This window comes from Athene noctua, chromosome 25 (assembly GCF_965140245.1).
Source record: "Athene noctua chromosome 25, bAthNoc1.hap1.1, whole genome shotgun sequence".
Classification (NCBI taxonomy): domain Eukaryota; kingdom Metazoa; phylum Chordata; class Aves; order Strigiformes; family Strigidae; genus Athene; species Athene noctua.
In genome coordinates this window covers 4893394-4915156 of record NC_134061.1, presented here as the reverse complement: position 1 = coordinate 4915156, position 21763 = coordinate 4893394, and the positions used below count along the sequence as shown (strand labels likewise).

General features: G+C 48.3%; 1 protein-coding gene across 3 annotated transcripts in view; it reads right to left on the bottom strand.

Moving 5' to 3' along the window:
• Nucleotides 1–21763, bottom strand: part of LOC141970128 (acid-sensing ion channel 2) — a 514990-nt gene that overhangs the window by 18000 nt on the left and 475227 nt on the right. For all 3 annotated transcript variants that reach the window (XM_074926501.1, XM_074926500.1, XM_074926502.1), the window contains exon 3: nucleotides 3578–3705. In XM_074926501.1, the coding sequence (XP_074782602.1) occupies nucleotides 3578–3705 (128 nt within the window). The remainder of the gene's footprint in view (nucleotides 1–3577; nucleotides 3706–21763) is intronic.

The following is a 21763-nucleotide window of genomic DNA, read 5'->3' as shown; positions in this document are numbered from 1 at the left end:
TGCTGACTCAGCACACACAACCAACCCATCTGTGAAGTCCCTCTTGCGATGCTACTAGTACAAACCAGCACGACATCATCACTGCATTAACGATGCAGTCCCCAAAGTGGTAAATGTATCTTAAAAGTGTCTCTCTGCAGGAATCAGAGGGCTCAGCCACTGCAAAAGGAGGAGAAATGGCGATTTTGTTCCATTTTTTAGGACTGACAGCTAATTTTGAAGGGAGATTTAATGAGATTACACACCATCACAGAGCTGGAGTTTGCTTTTGACAAGGGGCTTTTGGAAAGCTCTTGATATAAAGATCCAGATTTATTGCTCTGGCACCAAGATGCAAGTCCCTGCTTGTGCTAAGCAGCTGCACACCTGGAAAGGCTGGAGATCAGTAAGTAAAGCCCAGAAAATACTCTTATTTCTAGACTGGGATGGGGGGACCAAGGGATAGATTTGAGCATGGGTACACAGAATAGTAAGAAAGTCAGAAATAAAGACAAGAGTCTCTAACCCAGTGATTAATAAATCCCGTTCACCCCAAAGCCTGTCTCAGAGATGATGCACGGTGCCCACTGTCGCACCAAGGCAAGTCTGCCCAATTCCACACCTATTATTTTATCACTGGGAGAAGTGCTTATAACTAATACTGAGGCTGCTCTGAGCTGGGAGACATGAAACGATCTCTTTATCTTTATTTCTATTCTTCTCCAGCTGGAAGATTGTTTCATTTATATTTAATGGTGTAAAACACATGGTTTAGGACCACAATAAGTGGCTGGACTCAGTCCTCCAGGTGATGCTCATGGGCTTTTCCACCTTTTGCTCTGACTTATTGAAGGAGCAGCACGTGCCTGCCCAGATGTAGAGATTCAGGAGAAAGAAAAAAAAAAAAAAAAAAAAAAAAGATTAAATCACAGATCTGAATAAAAGATGTGAATACAGGGCTTGAGAAGGTGGATGATGCGCAGCTGGTCCCTGCAGGGTAATTAGAGCAAGCAGTAGCATGTGTATGCTGTAATGGTTGTAATTAGGTTAAAAAATGATTTTATGGAGAGGAGGGATTGGGGTAGGCAGCACTGCCCAGGGAGCTAAATGCTGCTCCAGGCAGGCAGCTTGAAGAGCCCTCCAGGTCTCCTGGGTAAAGGCGTCAAAGCCCGCAGAGTAATTTTAAGTCACTTACAGAACGCCCAAGAGGGATTGTGCTCTTCCCCAGCACCAAAACTCTGGCAAAACCTGCAGAAGAGGGGGCACGCTTGAGCTCAGAGTCTCCCCATATGTGTTTTTCTTGTAATCTTCTACATCTTCCCTGCCTGGAATTAGGGATTTGGGGTGGGATGGGTTTTTTCCCTCGCAGTTGGCTGTCTTCTTAACAGGAAATCTATTTTTTTAATAGCAATAATGAAATAGTTAATGCTGGCAATGGGATGGGGAAGATTTACAGCAACTGTCTTGAAAGTCTCCATCATTTAGGCTATTTCTATCTTAAAACAAAGTCCTTGAGATCCTCGCTTCGGGCTCCAGCTCCCAGCCATGCTTCCAAATCCTGCTGAAGCCAGGATGTTTAAGGAAGACAAATCTTTCCAATTACCACTTGCGCTGCCAGGCGACTTCGATTTGAGGAGGTGTTGCCAAACACTTTCAGCATCAGGTGACCACACCACACAACCCGATACCCTGCCCAGCGCTGCCCACCTAAACCTCTGGCGATGCCCTTCTCCATTGCCAGCCGTTAGCATTTCTGCAGAGCTAATAATGCTCTTACCAAGGGGGTGATGATTCTGCCAGAGGTATTTTTTGCAGCGGACAATTTGCTCAATAAAACTGCTCTTTGATGCTGAGAAAACAGGAGAAGGCTTCGCTCGAAGCCACGTGCGTGCCGGGGATGGAAATGCAAGACCCTGACAGGGGATCCCCTGCTCCGACACTGACTTCCTCCGTCACCTTTGGCAAGTCACTTGTCCTCCCTGGGGGTAACCCAGAATCTGCGAGCCTCCTGCCAGGCGCTGGTGTGGGAAGGGCTCCCATACACAGCCACTACAGGGACCATCTGGCCCTGCCCCTGGGGCTGTACCCAGGCCACACTGCTCCACACTGCATATGCCCACACCAGCTACAGGATACCCCCAGGATGCTGCGTGAGATGACCGAGACCCAAGAAGTGATGGAAAAGGCATTCAACGCCTATTAATTACTGTTGACAGTTCTAGTGCTAATTAATCAGTTTTCCATCCTTCTAGATCCTTACCTCGCAGCATACCCCACGTAAGCAATGCCAAATGCTGCTGGGTCCCCTGGGGTGGCAGAAAGCAGCTGTGGAGCGAGGTGAGGGTGCTGGGGACGTATGGAAGGGCTTGTGTCAAGGGAATGGGCATGAAAAGTGCCCATGATGGGTTTCCAAGCCTGTTTCTGCTGCTTTGGGCTTCAGCAGCTGCTGCCTCAGCCCCTGAAGAGCCCTTTGCCTTCGCTGTCACTAAGGTGTTACACTCCAAACGAGGGCCCTGAGCACTAATAAAGCTGCTCATTTTCTCCAGCCCACCGGACTTCCCACCAGATATGAACTGACAACAGTGAAACATTTCTCTGCTTTAATTGAGAAGTTTCCACCTGGCGCTCGCCCACCGGGAACCCACAGCATTCGTTATCTCCTGGATGATTACACACAAGCGTGCCGTAATGAAGGAGAGAAGATCTGCATCCAGGCTTGCTGAAATGCAGCATCTTCAGGTGTATTTTGGTACCAGGTGGCCATGGAGAAATGCCTTAATGATGTATTTGGTGGCAAATTCCTCGCATTGCTCTGAGCTGAAGTATAACCACTGCAGCTCTGATCTCCACTGAGGTTTAATAGGAGCAAACCATCCAACACCTTGCGTTCGCTTTCCTCCACTTGATTTATGTCTCATTTGAGGGTGGATGCAAGAGCAGGGAGGAAAATGAAAGAGGCAATGAGGCAGGAGGGCTAGGAATGAAAGCACTAGGGCCAAGCTGGAGGAAAAAATTATTCCACTGGCTGGCTTCCCGTATGTCTGATCGGGATTTGGGTCTAATGACGCCACGTCACATCGCATCCATCCACACCGTGATGATGTGCCACTGTCGGGACTCAGGGAGGGTGATGCATCCTGAGCCATGAGCATCCCACCACAGGTTATAATAAACAATGCGGCTATTTCTGTGTTACCTGAAAGGATTCATGCTGCTCTACATAATGAAACACTCTCCTCTTGTCTCTTTTTATATTCTTGGAGTGTGAGAGGCTCTTGGCAAAAAGCATCCTTTCTCGGCGGGTTGGAAGGTACCCAACACACTGAGCGACTGCCACAGCTGAACCATAACCATCAAGAGCAAGGCAGGGAAATTACCGGGGATGAAGTCCCTTCTGTGACCAAAACTACACGGATTGTGGGCAATGCGTGGGAAGCAACGCTGAACAAGCTGCCCTCATCCCAACCAATTTGAAGCAAGGTATAAAAGCAGCTGTTAATGGTAAGGATGCCTCTCCAGGGGCATCAGTACACAGAAACAACCTCTCATACGGATACATTGGAAAGATCTTGGTGTGTAAATGAAATTTAAGACTTACCCTTTGCTCTTGGGTGGCTACAAAGGTCTGGAATCCAGGGGCCACCCCAAACCCCAGCTCCTGGACAAAGGGTGGCTCAGACTGGCTGTGGATCTGGACTTTGACTCCAGCCTCGAACGTTGTCTCCTCTGGAAGAAGAAGGGGGGAGGTTAGTGGGCTGTGGTGGGTGGGATGGTGTCCACCTGCATGGGCGCGTTCGGCCCTCCATGGAAAATTCTATCTGGTAAATCTGTGTTGCTCAAAAGCAGGAGATAAGCTGTTGGGAGTGCTCCACCTGGATGATCAGGCTTCTGGGCATCGAGGAAGGAAACCCAGCAGCAGCATTTACCATGAGCAGAGCACACCCGGGGCTCAGTGCAAATCACCACTGCTGCCCACGGGGACCAAGAGCATCTCCAGGCTCCTGGTCCTTACACTGCTGCCTATCCCAAGGGCTCACCTTCCCTGTAACACACAGATTCGGGACTTCTCCAGCTTGGTCTGTACTTCCAAGCTACAGAAAACAGGAGGTGACATTTATTTTCTAGCTGTATTTACTTAGAGAATGTATGCCCTTATTACTAAACCTAAGGAACTCCTCCTTCTCCCAAACAGAGATGTTTTTACTACCTGTAAGGTCTCCATTGCTGAAAGCATGGGTGCACCCAGCCTGAGGCTATTTGGGAGATAAGGTAGGTAATTAAATAACAAAATGAGTGTGTTAAATTCAAAGAAGCTCATCTTTTTGACAGCTAAAGTTGCTCCAAGCCCGACAAAGGCATTTGCAGTGCATGGGCTCAGACACAGCACCAAGTTACGGGTGATGGGAGGTTTCCCCATCCCAAATCTATGCTGAATACCAAGTAACTCGAGGTCAGCCCTCCTCTTCCACTAGGAGCCAAAACCAACCCAAAAGAGACTTTCTGAAGCAGAATTAATGGGATGCAAATCCGACCCAAGCGTGATACACGAGCACTCTGGGCTCCTCTTATCACACAAGCATCTTCACACAGCTGGGGTGTGTAACCTTTCTCTCTTTAGTTTGCTGCTACGGTCTTGCATCCCAACAAACTAGAGGGAGCATACCCTAAAGGGTAGGGGGCTGATTTGCAAAGGAAGTTGTTAACTATGCATAATTTGGCCTAAGAACTAAGTTATCTGCTAATATGAATCCATGCCTATGGCCAGCAATGTCATCTCCACATCTGAAGAGCTTCAAGTTAAAGATGAATCATTCTTGATTTTCTTACTATTCCTTTGTCTTTTTCTACTATTTTATTATGCATCCCGATTTTTAACAGCAGTGTATTCGAGATGAAACACTGGTAGAAACCCACCACCAAGGAATTGCAGCCACAGAGCTGTTACACCAGGGCTGCACAAAGATGTGTAGCAGGAGACAAGAGCAGAAGACACCAGACCATGGGATGATATGGGCAGAGAAGGACAAGGGTGGAATAAGGTGATACTGGATGACATGAGGTTTACAGATCGCAGGAACCCATCATTTAAGAGGATGCAACTCGGGCGACTCAATTGGGCAGCGAAAGGATCAGCCTTCCTCTCCCATGAGGACTTCCTCAGGCCCTGCTCACCTGGTAGCTCCCAAGGCAAACGAAGCCAGAGACTGCAGGGGTGGGAATGGGCTCATCCACGGATTTGTCTGGCCAAACACGAGCATCCACAGTGCTCTGCTCTACATCCACAGTGCTCTGCTCTACCTCCTTCACACCTAACCATCCCCTGAAGCTTCTACACTAGCTAGGCAAAGTCATGACCAAACGGATCAAGTGTTGCTCCAACAAGGTTGGTTCAGAGACCTCTGGAGACCCCCGGCTGGACATGCTCCTGTCACCTTCATCCCCTACTGAGCAAACAAACCCTCCCCGCCAACCACAAACCAAACCAAAGCCCCACTCTGATGACGAGGCTGCTTTACGTGTTGGCTACACAAAGCTTCATGCTCTGCACCTGCAGTGACGTGTCTACCAGCAGCATCTCCACATCTCAAGCATTTGATCTCAGGAGCCTTTGCAGACTGAGCAGCTGGAGCAGGCTATTAATACTTAACCTTTTAAAGCCCATCTTTTCTATCTAAGGCACAGGAAAACAATTTGAAGATAAATAGGATTTATTAAAACAGTTATCTCCCCAGGCCTTGCATATTCTGCAAAATCCTGGGATGGCAGTGAGCTCTCCACACGCCTGGTCGGGGCTCAGCTCCAGCTGAAGCTGGACTGTTATCCAGTCAGAGATGTATTGATCTGCGAGGCTCAATCTTGAACACACGCTCTCATCGACTGATGCCTCTGGTGCCCACGCTCATCTGCCTGCCTGCACATTGACTCTGCGATGGTCCAAGCTAGGTAATTATTTATTTCTGCCTCCTTGTGACAAAAGTGCTTTTGGTATCTAAATAACGTCATGATTTAGTGCATGGAGCACTGCTATTGCACGGGGTGGCACGCAGCAGCATGCAGACGAGGTAGAACCTGAGTGCATCTCATCTGAATCCCATGTTGGTGAGACACTGGCACAGAGTGTGAGTTTATTTTGGCTCTTCCCTACACTGAAGCCTCCCAGAGCGAGACTGGCATTGACCATCCTTGCTCTTGGCCTCCACTTCTGCTCAAGCCTCTACAACCACAACTCAAATTCTGCCCACCACCTTCCCATGATGGTGCTGCAAGCAACACAACCCTATTACTGGGGCCCACCATGACAAAAACCTGCCCTGCCTCTGCCTTGCCCAGCCATAACTGGGTTCCCCTCACTCCAAGAGATGTCAGATGGATGTTGACATCTCCAAGCTCTCTCTGTCTGCTCATGCCCTGCATTTGCCCACCCACGGGGGTCCCATTTGAGGCTCCTCCACCCTGCCAACACCTCTCCAGTGCTCACCCTCCAAACCACCCCAGCGCTGAGGGTCAAGCCAGCTTTCCCTAAAACCTTTGGCAATGCAGAGTGTCCCCATCCAACCTCTGCTGCTCAACAGCACCACAGCAGCTCTGGGCTCTGCAGCCAATTCAGCACCCAGCTGTCCAAGCTCCCTGGGCGAACGCACACCAGAATGGGTTCAAACCCTCCCCTGAGCACCCACCAACTCCTCCAGTTTCAATCCCGATTCTGTTGTTCCCACGTGCCGCCCACTCCTACCGATCCCACCCGGCTCCATCGCTTTGCCTAGTGTTGATCCCCTTCCAACACTTCAGAGGAGATACCATATGCTGTCTTCAGTAATTACCTGACAAGTTGGAGGAAAAAGCTTCTATTTAGTCTAACTTGTTGGGAAACGGGAACTGTTTTGTCGAAACATTTTCCATCCGAAATTACTCTGCCCGTTTCTGCACCTGCCCCGGGTCTGTTCAGCTCTGACTTAATTCCATGGATTTCCCACAACGGGGTGTTGTGCCCGGGTCCATCTGAGGGTAAACCCCTGTACATCCCTATCAGGCAAACAACGTGCAGCCTGCAAGTATCCATAAGAGACTTAAAAGCAACAGGGTTTGTAATTTTAAATAGAAAATCCTGGCATGTAGCCAGTTGTAATCACAGACAGGGAGGGGAAGGCATTTTTCTACACCACAGAAGAAACTTTGATTCTAAAACACACAGTTATAAATTTTCATCATTGATAATAACAAGAAGAGCAAAATAAACAGCAGTTTTTTAGAAACGCTGCCAAAAGCCAGGCAGCATTCATTGTTTTTCCTGCAAGAAACACATGCGAGGATGAAACTATAAACATGAAACTGGCTTTGAAAAACTGTCACTTCTCCTAAAAATTCATTTTCCACAAAATAGCTGTTTTCCACTAAGAGAGAAAAATTAAAAGCCCAGCTACAAACCCCTTTAGATGGAATATGCCTGGACCAACCCTCATTAGCTGCATCTTTAATGTTTCCAAGCTCCCTGCTGGAGCTGAGAAGTGTTAGTGTGGGTTAAATATCTGCTGCAAGCGTATGGAAAAGGAAAGTCTCACAGGACCCAGAAGCTCAAGATCATTTGGGTTTGGGTGCATTTAGCTGCTAAAGTGAGTGTCCCTGAGCAGAGCAAACCCAAAAAGCCTCTGTGGCAAACCCTGGGTCTTGGGGCCTGTCACCCCAAAACAGGAGAAGTGCAATCAGGTATGTAAACAACCACAGAAACACAACCCCACCATGGTTTTGCCAGGTTTTTTTCAGTTTTAGCATCATTTCAATGTTTTTTTCTAGTGGTACTTCCTGGAGGCATGGGGCTGAGCACCAGTCCAGGTTGTTGCTGCTGTTTTGTTAAGACTGTTACTTGCAATCACCCATCAATGGGGTGAAAAATAACCCTGAAAACCCTCTAATTGGCTTAGATGCCAGAAAAACTTTTAAAATAAATTCCAGTGACTTGGAGTTTGGTATCTCATGGTCTTTAAACTAATTTCATGATGGTGCCCAACCACAGACCACCATTCAATCTCCAAGCCCACTTTTCAGAAGGCAGTGATTGTAACTTCGTTTCTTAGCGTGTCCCAGGTTGGGAATGGAGCAAAAACTCCTTGGTAATTGCTTTTTAAAATACATTCATATATATTACTGTACACAGGACAATGTTTCCAAACAAATCCTGAGCTGGTCTTTTCACTGAAGGATTAGAGTAGCGTTAATTAAATTGGGGATTAATTCAGCATGTGCTTCAAGCTGGCTGCAGAGTATTATATGTTGCAGACTGCACGGCTTTCTATTCCTGGTGTTGGCTTTCCATGACTTTGTTGGGGCTTTCTGCTTAGAGCATCGCTCGAAAAATCTTAACAAAGCTCCAGCTGACTGTACGCTCGGGTGTGGGCTACAAAGTTCATCCCTGTGAATATGCAAGAAGCTGCAATTAAAATAAGAAATGCTGCCAAAGGCACGGAGCTACTCTTCTCCCTCTGCCTTATTATGTCCAAACTTCTCTCTGGCAATTAACATCCGAAGCCGTGCTTGGCATTAATTTACTGGGAATTGAAGACACACTCTGAGTCATGGGTCGTTTCTAGCCGGAGCCATCACCTGCCAGCTCTGCCGGCAGCAGAAGATGCTCCTGCTCAGAGAAAAATGAAGCAGATCCCACATGGCTCAATCTGAGGAAAGTAGATGGGATTTTCTCAGCTGGTTCACACTGACTGTATTAGAAGGTGGCTTGGAAGGTTTTTTTTAGGTAATAAGCCTTCTCCTGCAGTGCGCAGAAGTAAGCGCAGAGCTAGGACATCTGGGTTCTCCCCAAACTCTCATTGTCCTTTGCCTCAGTTTCCCCATCTGTAAAATGGGAGCAATGTTGCTACTTCACTCATTGGTCTGGAAGAGTCACGGGTGCTTCTATGCTCTGCAAAGCGCAGTTCCACACCACAGAGTATTACTGAGGTGCAAAGACAGGGACTGTCTCAAGGGGTACGGGAAGCACCAAGCACAACATCTGGCAGGAGGCACAGATGTTCATCCCCGTGCCAGCTGCGCTGCATCCGTGAAGGGTATGTTGAGCTCATGGTTTCTTGTCTCCCTCAGGGAGGAAAGCTCCCCAGGAGCAGAGGGTTGCCACGGCAGCACAGACATGCCCAGAAGATGCTGTGAGACACTGAGGTTCATCTCTAGTTTTTACGGCATCCTTTGCTCAGTATCGCCATGGAAACAACACGCATCAGAGCAAGCGTTCCTGCACCCCCTGCACCAGCACCCCGGGACAGGCTGGCCATCCCGGCACTGGGGCTGAGCACCCCAAGTTGCTCTGGGTGTGCAAAATAGCATGGCCACAGCCCCGTTCTTCCCACCAAGCCAGTGACCCCCCAAATCCCCCCAGCATCCCTCCCGCCTGCCTCCCATTTAGCTCAGCAGCATGTGGGACATGGCTGCGTGTCCTCAGCTCACCCGCTGGGGCCTGAGCCCGCAGCTCCTGAGCATGTTGGGCTCATCACACCAGTGGGGCAGCCAGGACCTGCAGCGACCCAGAGGACGTGCCTTGTGGTCCCAGACTTCGGGAAGTCAGCTGCTGCTTCAACCAGACTGTATCTGTGCAGAAATCTTAAACAAATGCCTAACATTCACATTTTTCCTAGACAAAAATTTATAGATTAAAAAAACCCACCCAAATTGCCATGGAAACGTAACTATAAGAAAGCAGGACTCGCAAGCCTACCGCAAAAATATGTGGAATGATAAAGACACCAGTTTAACGCCAGCGAAACCAGTTTCGCTCCCCTGTGCATGCTCTCATTTCTGTGGAAGCGTTGTGTTTTGCTTCACTTAAAGTTGCTTGGTAACAGGATTAAGTGAAGCTGAAATAAGAGTATTCGCACCAGGGTTTGGGGAGGTTTGATAGCATCTGTTTGACAGGCAACAGCGCTGATGCAACTTTCCCCACTAAAAACTAGTCACTTGAAATTTGTCCTGTGTATTTTGCTATTGTGGGCTGTGCTTTGGCTGCTGTTTTGGGAGCAATCAGGGACTAAGAATTTCCCCACGGATGAAAATGAGATGTCTACCACCCGCTCTGGCAGCTGCCGGGAAAAATACCATGTGTCCCTCTCGGATGCAGTGGGAGCGAAAGTCCCAGCAGGGCTGTGCAGAGTGTCCGTGAAGCCAGCCTGCACTGAAGAGGGACAAAATAAATGTACAGAAGCCACCGTGCAAGGGTGGCCAGGGGAGTGGGGAGCCTGTCGTGGTCTCATCCATCTGGCCAAGCTTTGGAAGGGGTCTGGCTGCTCCTGAGTGTGTGGTATGGCCAGTGCTGGCCCAAGTGAATGGGGATATGCTGATGCTGGAGAAGGCAAAAATGTCCCCAAAGCAGCTGGAGGAGAGACCCTGTTTGTAGAAGAGGGGAAAACCTCACTAACTGCTTCCCAGAAGGTGTATATTGCATTTAGGGTGGGGGTGATAGGATGGAAAGTCCTATAATCTACAGGTTATAGTCCTATATAGAGGACTGATGGAGACCACCCACTCCTTTATTCTTAAGGGCAGGTCTGCTGGGAGCCCAAAAGGCAGGACATCACCTCCAAGGCTGTTCTCCTTTGTAACCTTCTGAACACACTGAGGAACACTGCCTTTTCTCTCCAACATGATCTCCTTGCCATGGTCCATGCCGAGGTCTCGTGGACGCTGCAGTGTCACCCCCAGGGTCCCTGCTGCTGCTGGACGACTCACGGCTGCTGACAGTGCCAATACAAAGCTCTGGGCAAGCCCTGTGCCCAGCTCTGGACACTTAAACCTATTTTCAGATTTCTCCTGTCATCAAAGGAGTGAGGCAGGCAGCTCCGGAGTGATGCATCCCATCCCAAGGAGATGTCTACAGTAGGATGAGTCACGTCCAAGGTGCTGCAACTTCCCTCCACTGAGCCAAGACACTGCCTTAATCTCCATAAGCAGCTACAACAGGATCAGATAAGCACGACCAAGCCCCAGTGGGAATTTCAGGCATTCCCTTTTCAGAGCTAAGGAAATGATAAAGGTAATCAGCTTGTCTCTCTACAAACCCTTCCCCATAGCTATGAAATCAAACCTTGCTGCTTCAAAGCGCTGCTGACAACCTGCAACAGGGACTTCATGTTCCCCTGGTCCTCTTGAATAATCAGTGTGGGGATGACATAGGGAAAAAGATAATTTCTTTGATGATTAACTCCTTCTCTGTCACGGAGGTGGGAAATGATCTGAGACCCGCAAACACCACCCAGGAGCTGGACAACCCAGACAGACGTGGCTCCAGCACATCAGTGATGATCTCAAGGAGGCTGGAGGCTTTGATGATGATGGAGAGCAGATGAAGAGCAGCACAGAAGCACTGTGTGACAAGCTGCACTATAGCAAGTCACCAGGTACTTTGTGTGTGAGGTTAAAGATTTATTCCGTGAAAACAAACCCAAAAGCCTTGCACCTGAAAGAGCAACCAGCATGAAAGGCCACCAGCTTGTGTTTAGAAGCAAGTAAGGCAGTGGTATTAGCTACAGAGGTAAATCAATTCTTCCTCTTTACCCCTTGGGATACGGTCACGGTATTTCAGAGGTTTGGGGGTTTTTCCATTTTCTTATTTTTATTTTTATTTTAAATGATAGAACACTTTGTAAAACCTCATCTCCTTGTACTGGGAAGGAGCGCGGCTCTCTGGGCTGCACCAGGAACACGGAGGGCTGCTTCCCAGCCTTGACTGCTCTGAAGAGGATGGGAGCACTGCTGTCACCCAACCGTCACCACAAAAGGACACCTCGTTTGCTATTTCTCTTTGCTTTGGCACAAAGAAGAAGAGGAGAGAAAAAGAGGAAGAGAAGAGGAAGAGGAGAACCTTCTGCCTGAAGAGCCTGCAAAGAGGGAGGCTGAAAGGGAGATTTGGGAAGGGCAGGAGATGGACCTTGTGTCCTCCTCTCTCCTGCCATGGCCCAAAGGCTGGAGAAGCAGCAGCAAAGCTTGTGCTGTATGAACCCAAGGGAGGAGGTCACAGAGCCGATGCTTTCACCTGTCACTGCTGGATTGAACCACTGTGTGATTCCTACCATGTAAACTGGGACAGTATATATGGGATGTAACCCCCAAAACACAAGCAACACTCCAGGACACAAGGCAACACTTACACCTAGCTGGGACCCGAAGCCCTCCTGCCAGGGATTTGTTAGTTAATCCCCTACTAAGCATTTATTTGGGTATCTTCTACTGAATTACCCGTCACAGTGCTGGAAGAGGCAGGAGGCAGGACATGATCGAGCTCCTTCACTACAAAAGGCAAGCCCGGAGTGGAGGTTTTTGCCTGTTCACTCCATTGCAAGCTCTCTGTAAAGCGCAGCCGCGATTCATTACTCACCAAGCAACAGAAGGTGTTATAACAAACTACATTAAGCATATCCGCTATTTTTAGTTAAGCATATTGCATTTGCATACTAAATCTGAGGGGCCATATGTCTCAATGTATATTATTAAAAAGCTTCTTACATAATATACAGGGCAGGAGAAACCGTCAGGTCTACAGCAAGCCGAGCCGAGAGATGCTGAAGTGGTTTTGCTGGACGGCGAGCAGTCAGCAAATGAATATTTCAGTTCCTTGCTTCTCTCCTATTAAGCTTAAGTTTTAATCATTAAAGTGGGGAAACAAGTGTCTTGTAACCTGCTTTACTGGTGAGGTCATGTCAGGTTATGCTGCTTATATGATCACTTCTTGGTGGGGAAGGAAATTAAACTCCCTTCCCACCTCAGCATCCTTTTGGAATCATGTGTGGCAGGGAAGGGTGACCATGGGAGGGAGGACAGCCAAAAAATCAGAGGGGTGATTGAAGCCACCCTGGTATCTCCTCCATCCCTGGGAGCTCCTGCAGAAATATGAAGCGAGGAAGAGCTATTCCCTCTGGAGGGGAGAAACATTCCCTGTATCCAAAGCTGGGGGTGCTGGCCCCCCTGGCCACTCATCTGCCTGCTTTTGCTTTGGCAAGCTGCTGCCACCACAGGGACAAACGATTCAAACAAACAAAAAAAAGGACACGTTTTTAAGGCACAGAAGTGGTTCTCGTACATCCCTCCCCCCCTCCAGGAGCCTCGCCGCTTCCCCCAGAACATCTTGAAATATTAAATGGTGAAAGAGCTGCTGCTAATTTTGGCTGGTAGCAGAGCCAGATGGAAGCAGAATTCCCAGCGCCAAGGCTGGATCCTGGCTCTGCTGCTGCCCCTTTCGGGGAGGGTGGATGGACGGAGGGGACCGGGACGCCTCGGAGGCCGAGCCCAGGGATCCAGCCAGCTTTTGGCATCGACAAAAGGGAGACGACATCAGCATGTACTATAGAGGAGGCTGCAGGACGTGGTTTCTCAAAGAGGTGCCAGGGAGATTTTCCAGCTCTGAGCATCACTGGCCCACGGGAAGCCCCTGTACATCCCGACCTCTGGGGACGTGTGTCCCACGGGAAGGCACGATAGTCCCAAAGTGGGACAGAAGAGGAAAGTGGGTCACCATCCAACATGATGATCCCACCACCATCACCACCCTGACCTGCGGTGAGAGCCTCCATGGGACTGCAAGGTCCATGCAGGTCATCAGACAGAGCTGTGCCAGGTTTAGCTCCTCTGCAAGATCTGTGCTTAATTTTCCAGCCTGAAGGATGTTGTAGAGCTTGCACTGGTCCAGCACCACTGGCAGATAAACCAGGATTTGCTCCTGCTGGGCCTTTATCCTGCAAGGTCAAGACTTCCCTCTCGAGCCAAGCTCGTGCCTCTCCATCACGCACCTGCTTTTCTCATTCTGCAGCCACTCCAATGAGTAATAACTTCTTACAGCTATTTATTTTCTCCTGGACACATTGCTGGAGGCTGAAGCACAGGAGTCCCCACAGGCAGGAGGACTCTGCTGTCAGAGTCCAGCTCCGGAGACAGTCCTGTTTGCTTCTGCAGCCTTTCAAAGTAAAGCAATTTCTCTCTGAACGCAAAGCCAGGCTGGATGGAAAAGGTTTGGAGTTAGTGTGCAATTAAATAAAATCACTGCTGTTACAAGGACGTTTGAAGACAGGCGGCGGGCAAAGAGGTTTTCACCATTTCGAGAAACCTTGACTCTGCGCCCTGCCTGAATTGCACTGACAGCTGTGGTTATGTCTATTTAATTTGCATCGCCTATAAATGTCAGTGTTTTGAGTGATGTAATTTCAAAGCACTTTGGTGAACTTGGCAACTAAGTAAACACTTATTTTAATGGAAAAGGATGTGCCTCAGACATGGTTTATGATTACAAAATGCCAGGAAAGAGCTCGTCTATCAGAGTGGGGAAAAAACCCCAAGTATTTCAGTTACATTGGTGAGGGAAATGCTTCACCTCCTCATGCATTTGTTTGAGATTTGAAAGCATTTTCCACTAAGGACCAAGACAGATCTGAAATCAATAGCTGAATACTTTTCTGGAGGTGGGAACAAAAAGAAAAAAAGAAACCCCAACCCCCTGCTCTAACTCATGGTTACAAGGGTGTAAGTCTTGGCCTCACATCCAAAGCAACGCTTCAGCAACAGGGATGCAGAATATTTTTGAGAGATTTAGTTTTTCCATGCGTTTCCACAAGAAGTTTCAGTTCCTCCAGGTTTTCTTAGAAAACTCCCCACCTTGTAATTTTTATCCCGAGCAGTCAAATGGAATTTAGACCTTAACAGAAGAAAAACTAAAAATCTGCAGGCCTGGGGAGTGAGAATTTCATATTGCCTAATTGTTAGTGATTTTTGTAGTGATTGTTCAGGATTAAGGTTACCGAAGCAGGCAGAGCGGGTGGCCCAGGAGGTGATGCTCCCCCAGAGTTCCTTCTGCTCCTTCAATCTCAGCTTCCCACCCGCAGACCTTTGAAGGTGCCATCACCACTCCCCGCATCCGCACACCAAAACTGAACCCTTTTTGAACCAAGAAAGGATTTTCCTTCTCTACATACGTCCCGCCTTCAGCCCAAAGTGTCGCTGCTTCTTCGCAGCATCTCCATCTCCCTCCCTTTGTCCCCCCAAGGCCCCTGGTGTGTCCCCCAGCTCTCTCTTCTCCTGCCGCCCCCCAATGCTGCATAAGGAGGATGCTATATATAAAAATATTTGCATTGTGTTGTAGTGCGCTGCCCACAGTAAGGCCAGTGGGGCACAGACAGATCTCGTATGGCAGCAGGCAGTCTAATATTTTCCTCTGATAAAAATAACCTGTGAAAATTACATCTAGTGCGGCCTGCAGCGCTGCAATGAATTTTGCTGGAGGGGGGAAAAAAAAAAGAAAAAAAAAAATCAATCAGCATTAACCTGGAGATTTAAGCGGAAAATGGTGTTGCTGATAGCGGAGGTTGCTTCTGAGTTTTTGCAAGGCACAGGGAGAAAAACGCAGCATGAGAGACGGGACAGGAGGTGAAATACTGTGATGGGATGGAGCATGAGGCATAGCTGGACCCTGCTGAGATTCTGGAGAGATGAGGTGGATTTTGCAAGAGAGACAAAGCAAGGGAAACGTGCAGCTCCTAGTGTTTTAGCCATCTCAGAGTTGACCATCAAGCTTCAGGTGATCACTGTGGGGAGGGATGGGTGATTATCTGCCCAATCCTTTGAGGGTTGCTTGACTTATTTACATTAGAAATCTCTTTTTAATGGGTAACTGGGGGTGGAAAGGCTCCACTTTAGCTTTCAGAGATCAGTCACTCTATTCATCATCCAAATCCACCTTCTCGGGTGCCAACACACACAAAGAAGCGATGCCTGCAAGCCAGGGGAGTCTTGGCAGTGGAACCTCATCTGACCGGTCATCGATACTGGTCATGGGAGCCTGACTGATGAAGAGGGGGAAAGGAGCACACCAAAGCTGCTGGGATGGGAAAAGGAGCAGGGAACCCGACATTTGGGAGGAGTCCAACACAGCTTGGGTTGTGTATCGTCTGGCGAGATGAAGGCTATGAATCCTCTCTATAAATACATCAAAAGCAAACACCAGACGGGAGCAGAGCGTTTCCACCGACAGGAAAATATTTGTAAAAAAAAAAAAAAAAAAAATATCCAAACTAGGATAAACTGACGGTGAATAAGTTTAATCTGGAAATCAAAAGGTCTGGAGCCAACAATACAGGGCTGTGGAGAAAGCGTATTGCTAGCACAGACAGCTTAAATACCACACTGGGGTACTGGAGTCAGGATATGATCATCTGTTCTTTGAGAAGTGTTGCCCTTCCAAAGGCCACAAGGATTTTGGCTGCAAAGGCCCACGGGCAGCCCCACAGCTCACTTCCAGGCTGTACAGTTCCGGGGAAAGGCTGAGGTCCTCCACTGTCCTGGTGGGCACCGTGCAGGATGGCGCCTGCTCTGCTCCTGCACCCAGAGAGTGAAACCATCAGGGAGCCAGGGGGTCAGACCAGCAGGGTTATGAAGATGCAGAGGCTGCCTCCCGCATCTTACCTGGCCCCAAAGATCCACACCATGATGCTTTACAGACCCCAACTCCAACCCCAAGGGAAGATTTTTTGCCTCTGAAAACGTCAATTCTTGCCCCGGCACAGTGAGAGCGTCCCTGCACCCACAAGACCCACTCACCACCCTTACAGCAACACTCCTGGGCTCACACAGGCTCCTGCAGGTCAACATCCCACCCTGGGACAGCAAAATGACCAAATCCAGCCCCCAAAGCCTTGGTCCACTCCTGTCCAAAGCCGAGCCCTTCCCCCTTGGCTACAGCAGCATGGGATGGAGCCAGGAGCAAGAAATGCAAGTGTTCATCTTTTTGTGAGTCTGCAGCTTTCTTGAGTTCAATACTAACTTGTATCACAGCAATAATGCTTAATTATTGTTTTTATTATTGAAATATTTATGGAAGCCCATGCAACATTATATGAACAAGCCCGTGAGGCCGTTACTACTGTTATAGAAATAAATATCTGCACTGAAGGGCATTACGATGAGACACTGAAGATAAATTGTTCCTGGCTCCCGGGATGGAGTATAACAAACTGCTGTGTAACATTAAAATCTGTCAATTTTTCCCTTGGGATCACGCTCGGGTAAGAGCTCACAGCGTGAGAAATGCATGTCAATCAGGACAGCACTAAAATAAACTGGATTTTTTTCCATTTTTTGCTCCAGAATCAGCTCTGATGTCCCTTGTGATGTGGCTACACCACAGAGCTGCTTCAGTCCTATCCTGGAATTAGCTGGGAGTTAAACCTCCAAGGCCCTGGATGTCTCGAAGGAACAGGTTGGTGAAGTGAAGGAGAGAGGCCACCAGTGAAGTGGTCTGGATCATGGGGCACAAACTGGAGAGATTTTCTGCTCCACCACAGGGACCAGCAGCCTGGATTGGATTCAGATATTGTGGCAGGTGCTGAAGCATCACAAAATAAATGTCTTTGGGGAAGACGCTGGATGGCTGAAATGCCAGCACCGCGTGCAAAGTGCCATGGTGTTCAGAACCGGTGGAAAATGGGTTTCTCGCCTGAAAGGGAGCCTTCAAAAACAACGTCCCTCTGAACTGTGATCTCTTGCCCTGGACCAAAGGTGACCAGATCACAAGGAAAAGCACAGCTGGCTCAGATTCCTTTTTCTCCAGGCTCCTGCATGAATCCGTGGCTATCTCTGGCCTTTCCCCATAAAGAGAAGGACTTCTGCCTCCAGCTGCCCGGCACGCTTCAGGATCTGTTTAACAGCAGAAACTTTTTTTCCCATCCCCAAAGACACCTATTTTCCTTTTCTCAGAAGTGGCCTTCCTCTGGAAGAGACAAGACCTTTCCTTTTGTATGTCTTATCTGAGAGAAGGCAACGGCAATCACTTCCCTTCTCTGCTGTTCACACTCTCCAAAATATTTGAGTTAACGACATCATGTAGTATAATTTGTCACTTGGCCAAACTCCGCAGATGGCATTTCCCTCTCTTAATCTTTGTAAGCTTCTCCTTAAATAGTAGTAGTGAAAGTAATAACCACAACAAAAATATTAAAATTGATAAACAAAACACAGTCAGAGCCCTCTTTCCTAAAGCTCCCCAGTTTCACGGAGTGTCTGGTAGCAAAGAATACATCGGTGGTGGCAGCATGCCAAAACCAACCCTAGATAGCCCTGAAATGCTTGGTTTTTTTTCCCAGGTAGTCGTGCCTCTGCACACCATGCAGCTCTAAAACAGCTCATTTTTTATTGCTAGGTGGCTTCACGATCTCACCCCGCTGTCACTGAGTGGGAAAGTCATCCAGATCTGTCAATAGTCGTGACCTGGCACCTCTCACCTCGCCAAAAAATGAAAGCAGTCTTCGAAGTATTAGAAACGTGTCTTGAAGAAAGAGAAGATGCCATCATGCCAGCCGCACAGGACACCAGTAACATCACCTGACATCAGCCTGCAGGGCAGATGGGGACAGATCCTGCCAGGCTCCCCGTGAGTACCGAGTGACCTGTCCTGACAGCCAAGGCTGGAAGAGCCCTGGGGAGAGCACCAAACCCAACCTCCTGCCCCGGGGCTGCACCACGGAAATCCCAGTCTCCTCCAGTGGACCATCATCTAACCTGTCCCTAAAGCCTCTGGTGAAGAGGGGCCTCCCTCACTCCATTATGAGCACAAGGAACAACAGAGGAGAAGACAACTTTCCAGGGTTTCACCCAGTGTCCTACCTACCACCTAAGTCCATTCATCCTTCATCTACCTTCCCTATAGCTTGTCCTTCCCTTTCCTCTCCAGCTTACGTCCTTCCCATACCTGAAGACTTAACAGTGTTTCCCCTTCATCCTCTCTAAACCAGACAGTTGTAACTCCTTCCCCATTTCAGCCACCTCAAGTGAAGCCCAGTGCTTCTGTGGTTAAATCTGCACAGTAGAAGACCTCATGTGGCTGCAGGGGCCACCACCGTATTGTTGCTGGAGCTCTGGCAGCACAGATACAGCAGAGCTGATAAAGACTTTGCAACATTCAAGCTTTTTTCTCCCTTTTATCTTTCCTCCACACATCCAACCATCACAGATCCAGTAAATAAAATACAGCAGCAGGAATGCACTGCTCGCAGGCTGATGAGAGAGCAGCTTCAACTCTTTCTTGCCCTCCTTTTAACCTCCATAAAAGCTGAATAATTAATCACAACTCTTCTTTTTCCCCTCTCTGCTTTTCTGTTCTGCTGAGATAGCCTTCACCTGCTCTCCAGCCATCCAGAAGCACCCTCTAGGTGCTCTTTGCCATCTGTGATTCCTTAGAGCACTTCATATTACTGCAGTGAGACACAGAACAACCAGACAGCTGTGCTCTTTGACAGAGGTGCTGTGGTGGTGCAATTCTCACCCCTCCCCGCCTCTCCTTGTTGGGCTGCTTGGTGCCAGGTGTGATTCCGCTCATAGCTCCCCCAGCTACACACCAACCTGTGGAGGTAAGGACTGATAACGTTAAGGCACCCCCTTAACAAGCCTGGCTCCTGCCCCCCCCCATTGCTGGGGAACAGTTATAACAGCCCCTCATCTCCTGAGGGCCTGGCACACCTCTGCCTGGGATGGGGTCAGATGGAACAGTAACAGAGCTGCACGTTGCAACTGCCAGAAGGCACCAGAAGGGATCTGACAAAAGTCAGTGATCTTGGACCCTATAAATTGCAACCACCAGGGAGACCCTTTGAGCTCTCCTGGATCGTAGCAGCCTGTGATCAGCATCTCCCCTGAGCTGGGAGCTGTCAGGTACCAAAACCCTACGGTGTTGTCTGCTCCAGACAGAAGGCCGGGGCGAAGTCCCCCCGCTCAAGTCTCAATTATCGCCCGTTGAGGAATGCCGAGGCATTGGGGGTATTTGCCCTGAAGTCAAGAGGGAAATTTTCTTTGAGCTCGCTTCTATTTCACCCGTTCTCTCTCTGTTTATTGGTGTGTGTGTGGGGGTACGTACCCTGGTTCCTATGTGTGTCCATTTTGTGTTCATTTTACTGAATCCAAACACCTTTGTTTCTGTATGTACATGTTAATTTTGTGTATGCATATGTATATTTGTACAAATTAAGGTACCGTTAAGTAAGCTAGAGTGAATCTTGTCATTTTAGAATCTGTGAATAAGTCGCTTTTCTTTCTGAATTATTTTGTATTGATAAATTTGTGTTAGTTATTAATAAATCTAGATTTTTTTTACTAAATCATTTCCGTGTCAATACTCTCATCCGTGACAGGTGCTCAACACAGACCATTGGCTATTTCGTCTTGTAAATAAGCAAGGAGAGAGTCATCACTGAAAAGACAATGAAAATTTGGTGATGCTGCCTGATAATGAAATGAGGTAAGGAGCAACCACCAGGAGTTGCAGGAAACCCTCACAGAATCCCAGAATCATTGAGGTTTGAAAAGACCTTGAAGCTTCTCCAGTCCAACCATGAACCTCACCCTGACTGTTCCCAACTCCACCAGATCCCTCAGTGCTGGCTCAACCCCACGGAACACTCCTACACTGTGTGTGGGCACTGGGGCTCCTCGATTTCTTTCACTAAGTCCTGCATATCTCAGGAAAGACATTTTTTCTTTGCTCTGCATCTCAGGAAAGACAGATTATTTGCTCCTTCAGAGCCGGCTGAAGCAATGACGTTTTTAAGAGAAGACTGTTGAGCTCTACTCATGGAACTCAGCACAAGTGAAACACTTCCAGAGCATCAACAGGACAGGAAAACCCTTCCACTGTTGTCCTCAGCACAACTGTACATCACACAGGGACTACAGCCACTTGCCTTGGGAAGCACCTGGGAGGTCTCAACTGTCAACAGAGCCCATGTCACTACAGCACTACAGACTGGATGAAGTCAGAGCAAAATGATGATCCCTGCACCAAAGAGATTAATACAATTAAATTTAATTAGCACTTGCAAAAGACTTTTATCTTCAAAGTGCTTTCTAGTCACAAAATCTCCTGGTGCCTCCATGAGATTGATTAGTATGCACGGAGCTTTTCGTCTTCCAGGAGGGAAATGAAGATACCCAGGGAAGGCTCAACCAGAGAAGGGGGTAATGACCTGGATTAGACTCATCTAAAACCAGTGCATGGCAGAGAGCATCCCAAAACCTCACCGGAGTCACTGATATCTCACTCCCAGTGCTCAGAAAAAAACAGCAATAATAACAAACCTGGTGTTTGCCGGCACCTTTGTAGTTCCTGGGACAGCAAGGGGTGAGGCTGCAGACAGGAGCCCCCAAACCTTGTGACCTCAGTGTGAGCCACCCAGGCACGGGCCAACAGCCACAACGTTGGCCATGCCAGGCTCCTTCTCACGTCTCCTTACTACCCCATTAATTCTCCTTATTTTGAGCACTCATATTTTGGCTACAGACATTTAACTTTACACACCAGCCACAAAGACTTGAATGAAAGCCACTGTACGAAATCCATGTTTAATTTTAATGCTGCAAGGCACTGCTTTGTAACACGTATCTGTTGATTTTAGGTGCCTTATCTCTGCTTTACCAGATTTTCCAAAGCCAGCTTCTCATTTTTATTCCTTTAGTTTTGCCTCAAATGAACATGTCCTGACTTTCAGGTGGGGTTTTTTTTAAGAAAAGCTTCTGAAGCATCTACATCCCTTAGAGGATTTTCTCATTAAGTCATCGATATGTATTTACAGCCTTAACAACATTATGTGACTGGGGATGTCTGACTGTGCCTGCTAATACCAGTCCCACAGAGGATAACGTCTTGCTGTCACAGTAGTGCACACACCCTCTCAAGCAGGAGCACAGGAACAGGAGCAGCTTTCCCATCCAGATCTTAACTGCTCTGCACATCCATGTCTGTACAGGGGACTGGGTGCTGGAA